The 20160-nt window shown below is 31.6% G+C and overlaps 1 protein-coding gene across 1 annotated transcript; it reads right to left on the bottom strand.

Annotated features, from left to right (window-relative positions):
- Positions 1 to 2898: 2898 nt before the first annotated feature.
- On the bottom strand, positions 2899 to 19778 carry LOC144852092 (uncharacterized). Its single transcript, XM_078709802.1, has 46 exons — positions 19744 to 19778; positions 19306 to 19476; positions 18718 to 18831; positions 18351 to 18473; positions 18091 to 18236; positions 17274 to 17441; positions 17002 to 17154; positions 16266 to 16728; positions 15938 to 16120; positions 15673 to 15792; positions 15394 to 15587; positions 15189 to 15273; positions 14797 to 14982; positions 14460 to 14561; positions 14006 to 14263; positions 13718 to 13873; positions 13369 to 13553; positions 13091 to 13271; positions 12758 to 12886; positions 12479 to 12604; positions 12152 to 12271; positions 11658 to 11903; positions 11412 to 11522; positions 11125 to 11247; positions 10767 to 10889; positions 10530 to 10643; positions 10291 to 10410; positions 10012 to 10131; positions 9777 to 9893; positions 9522 to 9650; positions 9171 to 9410; positions 8887 to 9027; positions 8624 to 8749; positions 8361 to 8489; positions 8104 to 8216; positions 7686 to 7926; positions 7171 to 7314; positions 6841 to 6969; positions 6349 to 6479; positions 6046 to 6232; positions 5699 to 5789; positions 5524 to 5561; positions 4806 to 5146; positions 4597 to 4710; positions 4275 to 4410; positions 2899 to 3928 (listed from the first exon to the last, which is right to left on the bottom strand). The coding sequence occupies exons 2-45, from the start codon at positions 19391 to 19393 to the stop codon at positions 4279 to 4281; spliced, it is 6780 nt and encodes a 2259-aa protein (XP_078565928.1). The 5' UTR covers positions 19394 to 19476; positions 19744 to 19778; the 3' UTR covers positions 2899 to 3928; positions 4275 to 4278.
- Between the last annotated feature and the right edge of the window lie 382 nt (positions 19779 to 20160).

The raw sequence follows: 20160 nt of genomic DNA, 5'->3' as shown, positions 1-20160 counted from the left end.
TAATGGAAAGACACGTGTTGAGACACAACTAGCTTTAACAATGATGTAAACATTGCTATTTTGTTGACGGAGCAATCTGATATGAGTTTGCTTGAAACTGTCAATTAGATCAGGATTAGCACGTCACTATATTATTTGAAAACCCTTGACGTAGATTATATCATTCTGTCATTTTAATCTGTTGTTATTGTCTCACTAATAATTCATCAAGCTATTACCGCGTATTTTTGTGTGATTTATCCTTAGAATGGTTAAAAATTAATATATTTTTAACTGGCCATGGAAAATGTTATTTTATTTGTGAGTGCTACAACGTAAATGATTCACGAAGGCAATACACTATGACAATGGTATTATGAGATGTTTTTGTGTGCGGCTGTTTGTCTGTTGGTCACTGTCTTATATGTAAAAACCATCATTTTATAAAACTATTTTTCTTCCAATTCTTTCAAGCGATCTAGATTTGACTTCTTTCAAAATATTAGTTTAATTGTTTAAAGAAATGATCTTAGTACATGTTTTCGTACCTTCATACACACTATCAGATTCAAATGTGATGTGCCCATATATGGACACGATGATGTCACATCACTACTATATTTGGGCACATCATACTTTTTTTGCAAACCCAATTGAGAGTATAGACATAGCTTTATACTAAGTTGAAGAATTAAAATGTGCACCCTACCCATTTCGTCTGCATATTTAATTTATAAAAGTATAAAATACACCATATTTGTTGTTTTCTTAATTATATAACGCAAAAACAAAAAAAATTACTTAATCGATGATGACCGTGGTACATGTTTTCGTACCTTCATATAAATTTACGAAGTCGCTCGTTATTTTCCTAATTAATTAGGCTTATACTGTATAACTATTACGGTACCGTACTAAATATCTAGATATGTATGTTCCTTGGAATTATACAAATCCGTAATAATATTAGTAAACTAATGAGAATATTATTCATCCAATTATAGCAGCAATTAGGGTGAATATTTCAATTCATGCTAATTGCTAATAATAATCTACTAATAAGTAATAATTATATCAATTGTAATGACAATTACAATGAATGTAACATTATACTTATTGACAATTTTGTTTTGGGATTTTGCAATAATTGTCAATACTTTTTAATTTATTCATGATACGAACAATATTATTACCGAAAGGCTACTATTTTAGTGATTGCATTTGTTTTATATTTCGTCTATGGAGTACCAATCCCTTCACCCCGTATTTGAATTGTTGAAAGTATGTAGTATTTTAATGTCGTGTTATTAAGCATCGTACTTAACTGTTGCTATATTAATTCTTATTAATGTGGAAAAAAGTTTAATTATTCCGATAAATTTGAACAACGCACTCAAGTTCAAATGATTTCGTATTTTAACTGTTAAAAATTCATCAAATCCTCATCGACAAATCTTGGTTCCGTTCTTATATTAATTATTCTGAAGAATTAAATTCACAAGCTGACATGGACGTGTCTGTAATTAGTAATCATTTCATTCAACCCAATGTCTTTATTCACAAGCACGGGTAGTTTACCAATTAATTAGCTTAAACGTTTTTCATTATAAGAAAATCTTAAGAAAAGCACGATTATTAAAATGAATAGTATGCTTTGCTTTATATAAATTAACGGGTACTAATTTAATTGCCATCAATTGTATTATTTAACAATTGACAGATAAAAAGTATAATATATAGTCCTTACAATTAAACAATGTATAACTGTAGACCTTTTCTTAACATACACATATTTTTATTAAAAATAACGTTCCAACTGAACTTGTTTGGATTTCGGGTTGTTAAAACATCTTCAAAAACATATTTTACAATTAGAATAAGCAAGTAAAATACGAATTTACATTTATGGTGACAATTTACTATAATAGCAATTTTGTTTGTAATAAGTGCTATACGTTGATGGGTGACGATATATTCAAAAGCTCACGAAAAACTATGCATTCATTGTTTGTTTTTCGTAAATTAAATAATTAAATGAAGAGAATTAATAAAGTTATGTTACGTATGTAGGCCTGAACTGTCCTAATTCACAAGCAGAAACATCTTCCATATAGCTTTTTAATCGTATTAATATTAAATTATTGGCATTAAAAATGTATATTTTTTATTTAATATAAATAATAATAATAATATATAATAATCAGTAACGATTTTGTTTTATTTAAAATGAACTATCATTCGTTGCGCCCTATATACAGAAAAAATAGGTACAGAAGATTATAAACATTGCTAAGGGTCTAAACATAGCTTTTAACAAATTTTAAAATATGAACTATCATAAAACTAAAACTTCTAATTAAAAACCAGGTGCTAATAATGATCTTACCGGTGTCTGTCATCTCTATAAGTACACTTCACGTCTTCTGTTGGAAAGCTCTTTATATTTTCTTAGTCATCCGAGTACTTTTAAAAATAGATGGTAACAGTAGAAACACGTTGTAATATAGGCGTACACATAGGCGGGATGATGTACTTAGCTTGATTGTCGTCAATAGTATGTATAGTTTGAGTGCGGTATTGACAGCTAGTTGTCTCTGCTGCCAATGCCATGCCCGACATGTTTCCATTTTATAATAGAGGGCGTGTGATAATAATGTTTAGTGTGAACTCATTAACATACATTTGGAAGGTGTGCGACTTTTAATTAAAAATAATGAGAAGTTCTTAAAAGGTGATGTCCAGCATAAACAATAGAAAGTTATTCGAAAGACAGTTGAGTGTAATTAGGACTGTTAAATATGGCACTAACTGACCAACATCATTTTTTAACCGACAAAGAATAGGCCTACTTGTAATAATATATAAAATGTCTATTTATTTGATTATTTCTACAGTTACAATGTAATGCCTTATGGCTACTAGTGAATATATAAAAACAATTATAAAAAGTTATTCAATAAATATAGAAAATGAAAGATATATCTGAAATGTTTATGTATTTTTCTTATTTTTAATTTTAACAATAGTATAAATGAATCAATATTTTGATATTTCGAAATCTGAAACCAAGAAATGGATGATTGGTTACATTGCCTATTTACCGTAGTTATGCCTATACACGTGATATTTTGACTAGATGGAATGTAAAACAATTTTTGCATTTATCATCATTTGCGATAAGTGCGTTGTTACTTATAAAAGAATTTTTACCGTGTCCCTGATCTAATATTAAATCTACTATTACAACTTAGAATTCCCTAAAACTAATTATATACTTTTGGTGCGAAAGGGCATATTGTGCTAATATATAATAATACTGATAACTACTACCATAGAGATACTACAAAATCCCTACTATTTCAATTAAAATTTATATTGCATAGCTCAATAATAAAAATATAAGTATAGAGTATTTTTCCATTATAGATAGAATATATTTGTTAATTCAATATTTATAAACATAACATGATACAGTACATTTTAATAAATATAATATTCTCCAAATCTATTAACAAATCTACAAGTGAGTATATACAGAAACTAAACTAGGCCTATCTAAAAAACATTATTCAATGTTTAATTGACTTGACTATACTATAAAGTACTGCTGATGTTTATTTACAGAATCATCTATGGGAGCGCTTGTTCTTGATTATCTAAAGTAATTCGCACACAGTTTAGGCAAGTACATTTTAATGTATTACAAGCTGCAATGGAAATATATTAATAGTTATAGATGATAACTCTCTTTTAAAAACCAGATCATCACACAACACAGATGACTAATAAAACATGATAATCCAGGAAGCGCATAGACTAAATAAGGGGGTTTAAGGTCAAATTTAAATAATATATTTTCTAAATACATTTTTATTCATTGATTCTATTTTTATGTCAAAACGGGTTAATAACAGCAGCTTTCCATGAGAGAGAAGATTCCATTAAATGTCTGTAAAATTAAAGAAAAAGGTTGATAAATAATTGATAACTATTTTGTAGCAAAATATTATGAAATTGTCCTCAATTACTCATGTCAATATTAACATATTATGCCTCAGTCGTTTGATAGGTGTTACCACAATAATCTTACTCTTACACAATGTCTTATTGTTATTGTCATATAATTATCGTCACCTTACCATCTCTTTCACCATCACATCTCAGAATGTTAATTATCCCTCATCACTGTTGTATACACTGTTAACAACATTATCATCAACAACGTTATGAAGTTATACAACATCGTAAAAAAGTGTTGTGTGAGTTTATATTCTTAACATTTGTAAAATACTTACCGTATTAAAAGTAATCGTCACTAAGGTGAGGACGGGTAGGGCCCTTGTTTTTTAGATCAAAATGTGCCCGTGGTACTGTTACTGATCGCAATGCTCTACTGTATACCTCGTGTTCCATCACAGAAGTTGTGTCCTCCTACAAAAACAATTGTTGAATTTAAAAGACTGATTGAAAACAAGTATTCAGTGATAATGTCAGTGATTTATTTAAAAGCAATTGCAATGGGATATGCAATAATAATATTCTCAACACCAACAGAAAATCATCCTTCTGAATTATGAATGTTAAAACAAAAACGTGAAAATGAAATAAAATAATTACCTCAGACTCGAGCAGCTCAGCCTCACGTCCAGTGGCAACATATGGCCTCATAAATTCTCCATGAAGATCCGATGGCATTGTAAACTCAGTTGGGAAATTAGCTCTCATTCGCTCCTAAAGTAAAGTCAAGTATGTTACAGTATTGTGTCATGACAAAACAAAGTGAGTCTGAATACGGCTAAATAATATAACATAATAAATAAACTTACATTAATGAACGGTGACTTTCGTATTACATTAACCAGATGTTTCATTCTGTCATCCACCGTTGTGCTGGCATACTCTGACCAATCTGTCTCACTTCTATCTTGCATGCTACTGCTAGCCTCACTCGTACTACTAGCAACAACTGATGATGTGTCATCGTGGTAACGGTGGCTATACACTGATAATCCGAGCGGCGATCTCTTGCGGCCACTTGCACGACCACGACGACGGACAATGATGTAATACGTTATCAGACCGAAAAGAATGACAACAAGAAGAGAACAGCAAATGCTAAGCACAATGATAAGTACAGGTGCATCCTCTGGCAATGGTACTTTAGATTCTATAGAAAATAATAATTATTATATATATAGGCCTATACATTATATACATTCACTGATGATGGGCTATAGTGTTGCACGAAAGCTCTCCACATCGTTACTTTATCGTTATTGAGCCTTTATTATTTTATTTTGTATCTCCATTCCACTAGTCACTAATACTCACTTTATTTTTTCAGTAATTTTCCTTTGGATTTAAATACACGTTAAGAAATAATACACCAATTCACCAAGCTACAGTGACCCTGTATTTCCTTATTTGAACAGCATAATTGGAGTGAGAAATATATTCTAGAAAATCTAGCATCACTAATTGTCTAGCTCCATGCTGACGAATGTAGATGTTTTGTATTTTTAAATATTTTGTAATAAATCTTACCTGTTTCGCAACGAACTCCCTCAAAGCCATCAGAACATCTATGATAAAATTTATAATGATTTATAGTTAACATTTATTTGCATGTAAATGTATTGAAAAACGTATATTAATAGTACATAATATTCTATTGTTTTTATGAAATTAAGATTAGGCAATTAGGAATTGTTATACTTACATGCACATTGGTTTTAGCATTATTTCTGTACATGTCGCATCATTTTCACAATAATCCTCACACATACTACCAATAGATGAAATATCGAGCACTACAACAAGACATCAACAGTTTTATAAAAGAAATATAAACTTAAAAGTATTTCAAATAAATGAAATTATGTAATTCAAAAATTAACAATGAATGTTTTATTTGTGAATAATTTAATAAATGATTTACATAAAGATGTAACATACATTATTAAGACACAATTAATTATTTAATCTGGAAAATTGTGTTCTGTTTTCGATATTTCTGTTATGTATTGCATTACCAATAATAAATATACAATACAATAATTTACTTACATGTTGCAGAGACTGATGAAAAATCAATAAGACCAGTCGCCATCAGAAGTTCTTGTTGAACCAATGTATAGTTGATTAACGAACCAACATTGAAGTAGACAGTGAATATGCCGATAATACTACCCTCCTGAAAACCAACTATGTCATTTCCAAGGTATTCAGTATTATTCTCAAATGCTTCAGTAATCTGCGAATCAAAATGTAAAATTTGATTTCATACAATGATATAGATAACATTACAGTTGCTAAGATCACAATTGAGATAATTGTTAAGTATATAATGTAAAAGAAAAATCGTCTTACAAACTCTGCCAAAACTGATGAGTAATTTTGATATAATGCTGATTCTGTATTATTTAAATCATTTGTCCACTCTGGTTGTATTTCAGTGTTGAATCGGTTAATAGTTCCTTCAACTCTAAACGTCTTTGATTCTGCAAAATAAGAGTTACAATAATTAGGATGTGAGTCTATAGTGGATTGTCGGTATTTTTATAACTTACACCTCTTTCCCAGATTTAAATATTTGTGAATAACATGTTTATTACTAATACAATGATTAAATACAACACTATAGTTTGTCTAATCTAAAATAAATCAATAGATACATCCTTTAATAATCATTGCGTGTATCAATATAAAGGAGTAGCAAATCATGTGACAACACTCTTACGAAACTGCTTGTGTGATTCTAGAATATGCAGCACTATAATTATTCTTAAACCACCACATGAACACTTTGAGAGTTTTAATTGAACTTCTTATGGCTAAAAAAACAAACAAAAAAAATAGTACCTGAGCAGTTGCCATCATTTGTTGGTTTTGTGTACCCAATATCACAAGTACAGTAATAACTGCCATCTTGGTTAACACAGCCTGCCTCATGGTTTCCATCACATGGAGACAGTTCACATTCATTGACATCTACGAGAACAACAATTCAAGAATTAATACAGGTGTAACATGCACATGAACAAAAAAAACACTAACTGAGAAAGATGGTTGGATTTTCTTTTCCATCTTTATTTTCAGACATTACTAGGAGTTGATCAGGTTGATGCTGTAACTTTTAGATATACATACGTAGACAAAAATACTAAAGTATGTTGATAATGGCAATATTACCAAAACATGTGCTGTTGTCCTGAGATTCAGTGTATCCTGATAAACAGTCTGCGCATGTGTAATTTCTGTCGATCCCGTTGAATATACACTTCTGGAAGTGTCTTTGCAAACAATCATCGGCATCCTCTTCACATGGATTTATAACTTTAAATGAAAAAAAAAATTTGAAAAAATTAAATAAAATTGTGCTCCTTTCCTTATTTTTTAAGTTATAAAATGTAGTTGGAGAAAATATACAAAAAATATTAATATCATTATTTAATATTTTGAAATGTTGATAAGCACAGACAACAAGTTCCTTTGTGGAAATTGGATGATAAATTGAGGGCTGAATGATCATCAAATTACATAATTCGTAATACTGTTATGTATTAGACACTATAGGGTGATTTAATGTAGGTAGAAACCGCCAGCAGTTGCTGTCATTTTGATGAAACATTAGTATAATGAACAACCATACACACTCTCTATAAAAGTATAGGTATCAATTAGAAAGAACAAATACAATTGCGTACTTGGTACATTAACGTATAAACTGCTAAGGACTACATAACTGTCCGGTGGAAGACGATCTCTATTCGTGCCTACCAGACCATCAAGGAACAAGATTGTTGTATCATCGATTGTCAAGTTAGTATCGGAGATGAGATCAATTCTGAATGTTACATCAACAACAGACTGCAAAACTTGAAATGATAAAATCTGTACACCCAAGAAGTCTTGTCTTTCTGAACTTCGATTGAAAAGAGCAAACACCTGTAAAATAATTATGTTGTCATGTTATCCGGAAGCATTCAGAAATAATTATATACAGAATATCAACATCTTCTTGAAGTGAAAACATCTATCCCACGTAATGCTATATAATTGTACTTTTCAAAAAGCTGGTAAATGATTATTATAGTATATTATAAAAAAATACTTTTAACTTACATCTTCAGCTAGGCTTACTTGACCCTGATCAATATCCATATCTTGTTCACTAGATCCGATTTTAACGCCTTTTACATCGGTGAAATTAACAATTAACATTTGAGTAATCGCAGCTACAAAATGTAAGAAGAGAACAATAAATAAGTATTTCCTTAAATAGCGTTAAAAAATGCTTAGGCAATATCAATCTCTTATTAGTAATGCTCTACTACGATCTGTGTCCTTTACCATAATAAATACAGTTTTGTTACACTAACCTGAGCATGGTAGACTTGTATTATCACGGTAGTAACTCGTTTGGCAAATACACTCGTAAGAACCAAAAGTGTTCTCACACTTTTCAAATTTATTTGAGTCACATGGTTTCTCAACACATTCGTCAATATCTGAAACAAATAAATGCATTAGTTATAAAATAAAAGAAAGTGCCAAAGGCTACACTGTCCAATTATAGGAACATACTTATGTTCCATAACATTAAAAGAAAGAGCAGTTGTCATTATGGTAATCATCCACATACCATCACAGTGTGTTCCATTACCATCGAATCCAGGGTTACAAACGCACACATACGAACCATCTGTATCGTCACAAGTTGCTTCATTTTGGTCACAATCATCAAGACCGTGGTAACACTCATTTATATCTGAAAACAAACATTGACTTATTGATTAGTGTCGATTTTTATCTTGGTGTCGATTTTCATAAATGTAAGTCAGAAAATTACCTACCGCAACACCAAAAATCAGATTGGTTAAAATACACTATTAAAATGCTACTTACTAACACAGACACTCTGGTCATCGCCGCTATAGTCAGAACCATCGTAGCCTTGTTTGCACATGCAATAGTAACTACCCTCTTCGTTAAAACAGTCTGCATTTTTATCACAGACAGATGTTGATAAATCACATTCATTTATATCTGCAAAATTGTGAAAATGGACAAATTATATATTTATTTTGATAATTCTTTCTACTATTCTTTAGAGCAGTTACTTCAGTTCTGCATTGCTGTTGCCAACGCCAATGAACACCCACCAATAAAGTTCAAAACGGTAAACTCACCAACGCAAGTGTCATTCGTGTTTTTAGCATACCCGTCACTGCAACTGCAGACAAATGAACCAATAGTATCATGGCACACTGCATTGACATCACACGTATTAGGATCAGAGCATTCATCATAATTTTGACACATGAATCCGTTACCATAAAAGCCATTATTACAGCTGCACATGAAGGAACCGATTACGTTCTCACATGTAGAGTTCAAATGGCATTCAAGTTCCGCACATTCATCAATATCTGAAAAAATTCGAATTATTATGATTTCATGTAACGTAAGTCTGGTGTGCCTACTAACAATACAGTAACTAACATCTTGGTGTTCAGTGTGTTACTCTACAAACATCGTACCTTCGCATATTGTGCCATTCTCGTTAGCTGGATTGTACCCTGTTTGACACTGGCATTTGAATCCTCCGATAAAGTTGACACAATTACCATTTTCGTCGCATGGATCACTCGCTGTACACTCGTCAAAATCTGTATGAAAACAAACAAAACAAGACAGAGCCAGATTTATGTTAAGTGGTGTTCACAATCTAGATTTGCAAAATGTATTTACATTAAGATACTTTTTACTTTACATTAGGACTACATTATATTTACCTGTACATAAATCATTATTCTTTATAAATCCTGTTTCACAATCACATGAAAATGAACCGTCGGTATTTTGACAGTAACTGTTGTTAGGACAGGAATAACTTTCACATTCATCAATATCTAAAGGTGAAGTACAATCAAAGTATCATAAATAACACAGATTAAAAACAAGTTGACTACAGTAAGTTGTTTTTCAACTATTGAATGTTTATCAAAATAGATATGAGTATTATCTTACCGTGGCATTCATATCCTGTACCATTGTACCCATCAGAACATATACAATTATAACTACTGTCAGTATTATTACAATTTGCTAGCACTGAGCAATTATTTTCATTTAAACATTCGTCAATATCTGGAATAAATAGACACAACAACAATATGAATAATTTTAACCTAGAATGTCGGTATCAAATCATCCATTGACATCTTTGATAGATGTTGTGAAGAAGGTATTACAACGTAATATGTTTAAAATTGTGTACGCTGAAGAAGTTAAAAATATAATACTCACCACTACACGTTCTAAAATCAGAGTCAAGTTGATAGCCTGGCAAACAGCTACAATCATATCCACCAATCGTATTTGAACAAAACGTTTCACAGGTATGATTGCCAACACATTCATCAACATCTACAAAAAGAAAACCCAACAATTATTTTTATTAGTGTAAATTATTACACATTTATGTCATCTGTTTGATAAAAATGCCCAGTCGCTGAAGCAATATAACTAATGCACTTTGCATTTACCTTCGCATGTTGAGTTTCCTACTAGTTCAAAACCCAAATCACACATACACCGGTGAACTTCATTTTCACTGTAACATGTTCCATTTCCACAGCTAGAATCACATGGCGATGTTGCTAAAGAATAAACGTAACATAAAATAATATTAGATAAATAGCAAAATTCTGGAAAAAAAAATGTTAATAAATAGAAGGAAAGACGGTTTTATTGTTCTGTATCCATATCGTGAATGTTCTCACCATTGCATGTGACACTATCTTGTGCTAGCTCAAAGCCTTCTTCACACGAACAGTGATACAGTGGAACATCATTTGTGCAAACCTGAGTACATTCATTAATACCTAACAGACATTCATCAATATCTGAAAACAAGAAGATAAAGTATTTTAAATGAACATTTTGTAGGAATAACATCCATAATTATTAAATTTATATTTTATTAAATTTCACTCATTTGAGTCTTTTATTTGTCGTTGATCACACATTAGAAAAAGTCATTCTTCTTTTACTTATTATTATAGAAATCAGTTTCTATGTCAATAACATCTTGTTTGATAATATAATGTTATGTTTATAATATAATAGTAGATTTGTTACCATCACATTCATCTTGGTTTTGTATATAGCCTGCATCACACTTGCATTCATAAGTTCCAGGTGAATTTATACACGTGGAACCTGGTTTGCAAAGGTTTCTGTTATCGGCGCATTCGTCAAAATCTGTAGTAGCAAACGTTACATAATTGTTGAAAAATTACGGCACAAATATAATCTATAGGCCTACACTGATTTTAACTTTTGTCATTCATTTACATTGATAAAAATTCTATGATCTGTTGTGTTCGAGAATTTGAATAAATTATCGAAAGTAGTTTTAAACTTACCAGCACATATGCCTTCTAAATAGTAGAATCCGCTGTTACATCTACAATCGTTGATTTCTTCAATACATTTTGAATTTTCTGGACACACTTTTGTAAGGCACACGTCTATTTCTATACAAAGCAAAAACATTTGTTTCACTTTGAATTTTGGCAGAGTTTGCACTCCATAGGCATACTGTACTCCACACATTGTGGAAATTGTGAACATGTTTGCGGGATGTTATACTGTTACCATAAAGTACTTACTGTTACATATTTTCCCATCCCCTTCATAACCTTCGATGCAACTACACATATATCCTCCTTCAACGTTCCTACAGTTGGCAAATCGGTTGCAATTGTATCTCGGTAATTGGCACTCATCTATGTCACCACAATACGCCCCATTACCCGTAAATCCAATAATGCATTCGCAACTATAGGATCCATTTGTGTTAGTACATACAGCATTCATATCACATAAGTTGGTGGCAGTAGAACATTCATCGATATCTAAATAAGACAATAGTAGGATATTATATGTGTAAATCTTGTTCAATTTATCTTCCATGTATTGAAACTTTTGTAAATAAACTAGCAACATATATTTATTTTTTACAGGCCCAGAAGTCAAATCTTGAGATGAGTAACCTACAAGAATCAAGAATTAGGCCTATACCTTTGTCATACAAAAAAAATGTTAGCAATCCTATTGTTTTTATTAATATTATACCATAATGATAATGAAGGTTGTTTGTTACCTATACAGTTGAATCCATCTCCTATAAATCCTGTTCGGCATTCGCACATGTAAGAACCAATTATATTTTCACAAGTAGCATATTCATGGCAGCCATTTGTAATGAAACATTCATTTATATCTGTAATTTAGTCAGTAACAATTTAAAATTAAAAAGCGCTTTAATTCCAATCTTCAATTTAAGAACGGTGTCCAGAATTATGTGATTTCAGTTGATCCAAGCTCTGAAATCAACTAGCATATTATGTGTCAAAGTTAAACGTGAGCTTGTGAGAGAAAACAGGCTTACATCCACAATCAAATTTAGAAAAAAAGCTTAAAATCATACCCATACAAGTATATCCATCTCCAGTATAACCATCATTGCATGTGCAATTATATGAGCCAAGTGTGTTGTTACATACGGCATCGCTACTACAGTTATTCATTGCCAACCCTATACATTCATTTATATCTGCAATACAAATAATAATTGTAATTTTTGGATATGCAATACTGTTTATGACATTGTGTAATTTAAATTGTTATAGAATAACACTAAAAAACACTTCTTACGTAAAGAATGTATTGGTTTATAGACAAAACAGCAGGTTTTTAAAAAACTTACCGACACATTCACTTGATTGTTCAAGTTGTTGTAGTCTGTAGCCGACAAAGCAGTAACATTCATATCCAGGAGCTGTATTCTGACAACCCTGTTGACAATTGTTGTCTGCATTCATACACTCATCAACATCTGAAATACATATGAAAACACTTAATACTAAAGGATGTCACATATTCAGATGAAGCAATGTGCGTTTCATCTTGCCTAAAAAACAAAACGGCACAGAGAAGAAAGTCTGAAACTAATGCCTTCTCACACAGAGTCATTCGTTTTCGTCATTGTAAGCAGATAGTATTGTTCGGATGTATATAAATAAAACCTATGTTTACATACCCCAGCACTTCACTCCAGTGCCATCAAAACCCGTAGGACAAGCTGAGCATGTAGCATCTATAGCAGGAGGAGGCCTGTCAACGCATGTGACGCCTGGGTAGCAATAGTTGTCTGCACATGCATCATAGACCGTCCCACAATCAGATCCAACATACCCAGGTGGACACACACATTCAACAAGCTACAAAGAAAACAATATGCTTGTAGAACGAATTCTTGACAACAATTTGAGACTTTTGAAACTATGACGGAAAGGACATTAACGATATCGTACTTACAGCAAACTTATCAACATTTATATCAGATTCAGGTCTTTGCTGGTTATAGTTGCATATCCCGCCATTGTGGCACTCACACAAATAAATGATTGGCTGAAGAGCTACTGTTGCAAATTTATCATCAGTAGCGATGAACGTAATTTGCGTCACGGAACTACTGAATGGAGTCCAGGTAAAGAGTCCAGCTGATCAAGAAAAATAAAAGAGGATAGAGTCAGCTTTCAGATTGATTCAATACATTAATTGTCTGGTTAAATCAATATGACTTACAGCTTCTTTTTCACATTCACTTTCAGATTAGTTTCAAAGGATTATTCACAAAAAAATCTATTTTTTTAATAGTACTTACAGTCTATGTCAATGTTCGCTTCTTCTGAAGACGTCAGCAAAGAATAGGATACAATGCTCCCTTCTGGGTCAATTGCTGTGATATTCAAATGAACTGATTGGTTTACCTCTACCCTCAATTCCTGTGGTCCATTAAGTATACGCGGAGGAAAGTTCTCTGTAATGACACATAATACAATGATTCATGTATAATACAACACTACTAAATGTAAATAAAATCATCTTATAGCATACATAGAAACGATGTTTCCTACTTTTCAGTAAATGAAAAAAAAGCCCACACATTTACCAAGTTTATCCGCAGTATCTTTGTTTATATCATTGGTAGTCTTTGTATTCATAGCAATGTTCATGTTCCCTGTCACTAACCCATCATACAGACAACTAACGTCCTCTCCACATATATCAGTAAAATTAGCTTGAATTCCAATTTCCATGGAAGACATTAAGTCGTCGAGAAAAACTGGTACAAACTGAACATTATTATAAGTATTCCAACTTTCCCCTTGTGTATAATAAAATAGAGAAGTCTCTGGTGTTGTTCTCCCTGAAAATAATATTATTCAATAATTAATTATATTCTAAAACATTTTACTTTCCCCTTGTGTATATTAAACTAAAAATAGTATTATACAAAAAATAATTATTATCTAAAAAAACATTTTAACTTTGTTTAGGCCTAATATTTAATAGTAACATGAAACTGATATCAGTATCAACATTTAAAATTTTATTTAACTTACAAGTTTCTCCATAATCGAATATTTCTTGTTCACTACTATCTTTTGGCAAAATATCTCCATTCTTGTATGTGAAATCATCGTCTGTGTTACCATTCCAAACTCCTATTTTTTAAAAATAACAATTTATATTTAACTATGCAGAATAAACAAAAACAAACCTGTCATTGTTTGAACATAATATATCATGTGATCAAGCCTAAATCAAACTAAATCGATAGTATGGCTTCGTTTTTACATCTGTAAGAGAATCTATACTATGAGAGAAAGTTCTTGATGCATTCTGTTCTACTACACTCCAAATAAACATTTATAATCAACAAACTTCTTACTACCTTACCCAGTAAACCTATTGTTTTGTTCATAAATCTGTCAGGAGTTGAAACTACAATTTCCAACATGTTGAAGAGTGGGGAGACCGATATTGCAAATTTAGAAGACCATAGTGCCACAATGTATTCTTTATTGTTATCATCGACTTTTAGTTGTACAGAAAAATTAGGATCTTCTGGTGGAACGTAAGGACCTGTTAAAAGCAGTATAATAAAGTTTTAATCAGTAGCCTACATATTAATGTTAGTATTACTTTCATGCAATCTTCCTAATAATGTTTTCCGGCCATGAAATTGGTTAATAGTTATGGAGATAGTTCAAGTCACCATTGGTAGTTAATACAATCATTTCACAACTAATACACGGTACAGGATATGTAATAATATAATTATTTTTTACCAGTTATGATATCAGTGCGATTAATTGAATCTGTCTCATTGAGAATAACTTCAAAGCCACTACTTCCTTTTAACACTATTTGAAACTATAAGAAGAAAAAAACATATTTGCTAGAATTTTGTTACACAGTGTTAAAATGGCATTATCGGAGCGTGATTTGAATATTTGATCATGTTTAATATGATCTTCCAAATCATAGTAATACCTTTGTAGACTCTGCTTGCTGTGCAGAAAATGCTGTAAATATGGTGGCATTTAGACTTTCATCAACCTTCTCAGTTCTCCCTTGCAGAACAATAAATCCATCATCCACATCAAGAAGTGTGTATTCTCCTAATCCATTGAAAGTAAAGTTTAATCCATCAAGTGTTTCAAGATGAGGATCACCAAACATCCATCCTAAAAAATGAGGTATCATTAAGTAAATCAAGAAAGTGCAACCCCTATTAAAAAAGAACCTTTGGAACATAACAACAATCCTTACCGGTTTTAGGAGGAATGTATCCTTCACATTTCCCAGCCGGTCGTTTTTCAGCATACATATTACATAATTGTTCATCTTGAGATGCTCCACAACAGTAGTAACGTGGATACAAATCGTCATCTATCATTTAAAAAAAAAGGAAATATAGGATTTCAAGTACTAATTAAAGTATTGTAGGCAAAATAGAATTTTGTATAAAGTTCAATCAATCATAGCAATCATAATAAATATTTTATCACATAAGCATTAAGAACATAACATTTACCAATGTAATTTTGATATTGATCAGAAAGAAATGCATTCCCTGTTAGAAATTGATGCATGAGTACAAAGCTACTGGATTGAGTTGTTCCAAAACCTTCAATTAGTGAATGATCGTCCCTGTAACAGCATTGCATGCCCGCTCCATTACTATTTGGTAGTGCAGTAATCAAACAGAAAGGGGAGCCTATAGAAGGTAATAACAATATTAACGTTGATAATAAGAAAAAATTACAGAAAGGCATAATAACACTGCATGAAATTGCATCGTATGAGCAGCTGATTTGTGTTTGCCATATCATAAGTATATATACCAGGTGTGTTTCACCTACCAGATAATTTTTCTATATTAGCCAATATATCATCATCCAATTGTGGATCCAAGTCGGTGTTGTTGTTACTTTGTGAATACGCCAGATCACCACTACCCTGACTAAAGCCACAAGGACACGAGCCTAGCTCTCCAATCCATTCGTCATTTTCTGGCTGCCTGGTGTACCATTCTACACACTTAAGACATGGATTCACTGTATTTTCTGTATTGCTCTCGCTTCGATAAATCCACCTTCCTCTCAAATTTGTGTTTCCATTTATACTATCTGGTTTATAGGCGTCATTCATAGATTGAAAGAAATCCGACTGCACATTCACTAACGCGTCTCCGCGGTTATATCCAATTATCAAGTTTTTATTCACTATAATAGATGTATCCCATAACATTTTTGGCTCCTCAAAATTGAAAAATATATATCCATATATTCCATCTGTTATCAAAGCTGCTTGGAATGTGTTTGGCTAAAATAAATAAACATAAATTAAGCATAAAATTGAAAAGTTGTACTTTTGACCTGATGAGTGTGTTAGCCCTGCTAGCATACGAAGCAAATTTGTAGTGAATACAGTACCATGAAGTAACCAAGTTTTATTTTTATTAGTTATACATATCTAGCTCTACCAATGGTATCAAGCACTGTAACCGGTTATCTTTTTCTCGTAGACAATATAATATATATATATATATATATTTGTATATGTATTAATTGTTTATTTTAACAATAAATGAATTACCTTTTCATAAGTGTAATTTACTAAATATTGAGGGACTTGGTACCAAGTAACAACCAACATCCAAGTTCCATTAAACTGTAAATTACTGGTATCCTGATTATTTTGAATTCTTTGGTTAGCATCCATAATAACAGAGTCATATGTGTCGTGGACCTATAAAAGTAAAACTAGATTGTATGTCATTATGACCAGATTAACATAATACATAATACATTGTCAAAACTGTGTAATATTTAATAACAATTTTGTTTTTAGCATGACGAGTACATTACCTGATAATAGACATCACCATACTCTTGAGTTAGGTCAACGTCGGTCCAAAATGGTGCAATGAGCATAGCTTGAGCACTATCACCATTAAACCCATTGTCGTATGCATTCGGATATCCATATTTTTCTGCATTTTCTTCAATGAATGCGATGACACCATTCTCGGTAAACTATGTCACACAAAACAAACAATATGTTTATAATTCAGGTATTGGTCCTAACTACATACGGCAATAATAAATAGTAAACATAACGAATTTCTGACATCAAACGGAAGTTATCACGGCCAATTTACACAGACGAGCGGTAACGGTAAGCGGAAAACGCGTAGCTCGTCCCACGTATAATATGTATCTATCCTCAGCGGGTTACAGCTCAACCACCCGCTCTGTGTTTTGTGTTAATATCATAAGAAATTGAAATTGGACTATTCTATTGAATTTGTTTTTGAAAATCGATTAATTAAGAAAACACATTCTATATGGCAAGATTCTACTCATCCCATGCATAATGTATTTGAGGTGTTACGTAGCGGTAGACTTTACCTACAAATAGATTTCGTAACAGCTTTTATCCAGCTGCCATTCGGGAACTGAATGCTTGTCAATATACCGTACACGAGTGATGTGACACTTTGTAATTGTTAGTTTTCATTTATTTCTCTTTTTGTATATCTCAGAGCAAAAATGTGTATGTATATTTTATATGCAAATGACAATAAATTAAATTAGATGAATGAATGAATGAATGAATGAAGGCATAACATAGGTTATATATTTGTGTTACCGTTTAGCATGACTTTACTTAACACATACTTACATACAATTCTTTGTAAAATTTATTTCCATATGGGAATCCACACGATGGTTTAAATGTGAGTGAAATCAGTTCCGTGCCATTTGTTGAATCATGATTTTCTCGTAAACTTGAGCTTGTTTCTTGGTTGTAGTCAAAAAAGGTTTGTTCTAAAAATTAGAATTCTATCAAGATTAGTGTTTTCCTGGATTGTATATATAAAATAAAACTGGTATTATCATGTTTATGGGTGTACTACACCTGTCTCCTGTCATAATATTTACCGTAACACGTTATTCCGTCGCCTGTATAACCATCGTTGCATGTACAGTTGTAACTTCCAATTGTATTATTACAGGATGCATGCACATCGCATTCGTATTTCGCTTCAGTACATTCATCAACATCTGTTGAGTAAGTATTATAAATATATAGGGTTCATTCCATAGCACATGTAGTTACACAAATAATAAAACATCATATTGTCTCATGGTGTAGAAATCCACATGTTCAATGGGCTAAATTGTGAGACAGAGAATGTTATAATTATGATGATGTATTTAATGTTAAACTACTGAAAATGTGAGTGCAACATGTTGAGAATTAAACATTTGGACTATATACATTTCAAGTTAAGTCACTATTTTATACCTGTGGTGCAGTTTGCATCTTTCCACTGTTCAGGGCAAGTACAGGTATATTGTGATACACCATCTAAACATGTACCGCCATTTAAACACGGTTCCGATTCACAGTCGTTAATTTCTATAAAGGAAAAAAAGTTTAACGTTTTGTGTCAACTTCCCCATCCGAAACAAGGTGGAGCGGGATTGCAGATATACTGTATGTTCTAAACCAAAATTAGTAATCTGGGATGTTTTATTGGCAGTAACAAAAATGAACGTTCCAATGACTTTTCTTGGTGTTATTAGTACAGTTAACGGTCATGCTAATTCTTGGCTCCCCTCTACTATCTATTAATAAGGCTAGCCCAAGCAATATTATTCTTTATAGGCCTACTCACACAGTAGACATATGCAACTGTCAGTAGCCTAAAACTAAAACTAATACGATGGTCATTTAAATAGTATATCACATCGTGTATTCTTTAAAAAGATATATTTGGTTACACTGATTAATTTTAGGGCTAGAAATTGTTAGTATCAAACAGTATCAAAATATGTTTTAGACGAAGTAATTAATTATTTGCAATGTATAAATAAAAGGAGAAATATTTACCAACGCATGTAGGGATGACTTCATTGTATTTTCCATCATCACACATTAGCGTTTCTCTACCAACTAAATTGTATCCATTATTGCACATAAACGAAACAGTTTCTCCGTGGTCTACTGAACCATTAGGGACAACTTGACCATTGCTTGGTGCAGTTAAACTATTGCAAACCTCTGTTTAAATTGAAATGTATGGATGTGAATAATAATAATATATTGGTCCACGTCATCCAACTATTAACCACATTAAAATATGGCAAGCCTCAAGTATTATTATATCAATATAAAAGTGTAATTCATTACAATAAAATACATAATATAATAAAAAATTGTATACTAATACTCTATTTCGAATACTTCAGACAGCTGAAGCTTGCCATATTGACACATAATGTCACTTGTTATGCTCTGTGCATTTCGTTATGTAATCTAAATACTTACTATGACATTGTGGAGATTCATTTGACCATTTTGTGTTGTTGCAAATACTAGTCCTATGACCAACTAATGTATACCCTTGTAGACACATGTAAGTTATGGTCTCATCTGGTTTATATTTAAACTTGAACGGTACAAAATATCCATTAGGATCATTATTGGGAAAGGAACAAGTCTCTGAAATTTGAAAATTGAACAAAATTCTCAAATAAGTTAATTCAAAATAAAACTGATATAATAATACAGAAAAGATATTTTCACAATTTGATGATTGGTTTTGACCTATATTCAGAAACTACAATCAATATAATATTATTATATATATTATTATACATATTATATTATACCCAATGTTTGCATTTTAATATTATATTACTTTGTTTATTACATCATTTTCATTATTACACATTGTTTACAAAC

The sequence above is a fragment of the Antedon bifida genome, chromosome 1 (assembly GCF_963402885.1).
Source record: "Antedon bifida chromosome 1, ecAntBifi1.1, whole genome shotgun sequence".
Lineage (NCBI taxonomy): Eukaryota > Metazoa > Echinodermata > Crinoidea > Comatulida > Antedonidae > Antedon > Antedon bifida.
Note: the sequence above shows the minus strand (reverse complement) of the source record. Positions and strands in the feature narration are given on the sequence as shown.

Bases quoted from the DNA above. Each gene is read 5' to 3' on its own strand.
- LOC144852092 (XM_078709802.1), bottom strand. From the start codon at position 19,393: ATGTGCAATAATGGATACAATTTAGTTGGTAGAGAAACGCTAATGTGT. The intron at 7,927-8,103 runs GTAAGTTAAAAG...ATTATTTTACAG, and splicing joins AAGTAAGCCTAGCTGAAGAT to GTGTTTGCTCTTTTCAATCG. The intron at 5,790-6,045 runs GTAAGTAAATTA...GTCTTGTTGTAG, and splicing joins TTCATCAGTCTCTGCAACAT to TGCTCGATATTTCATCTATT.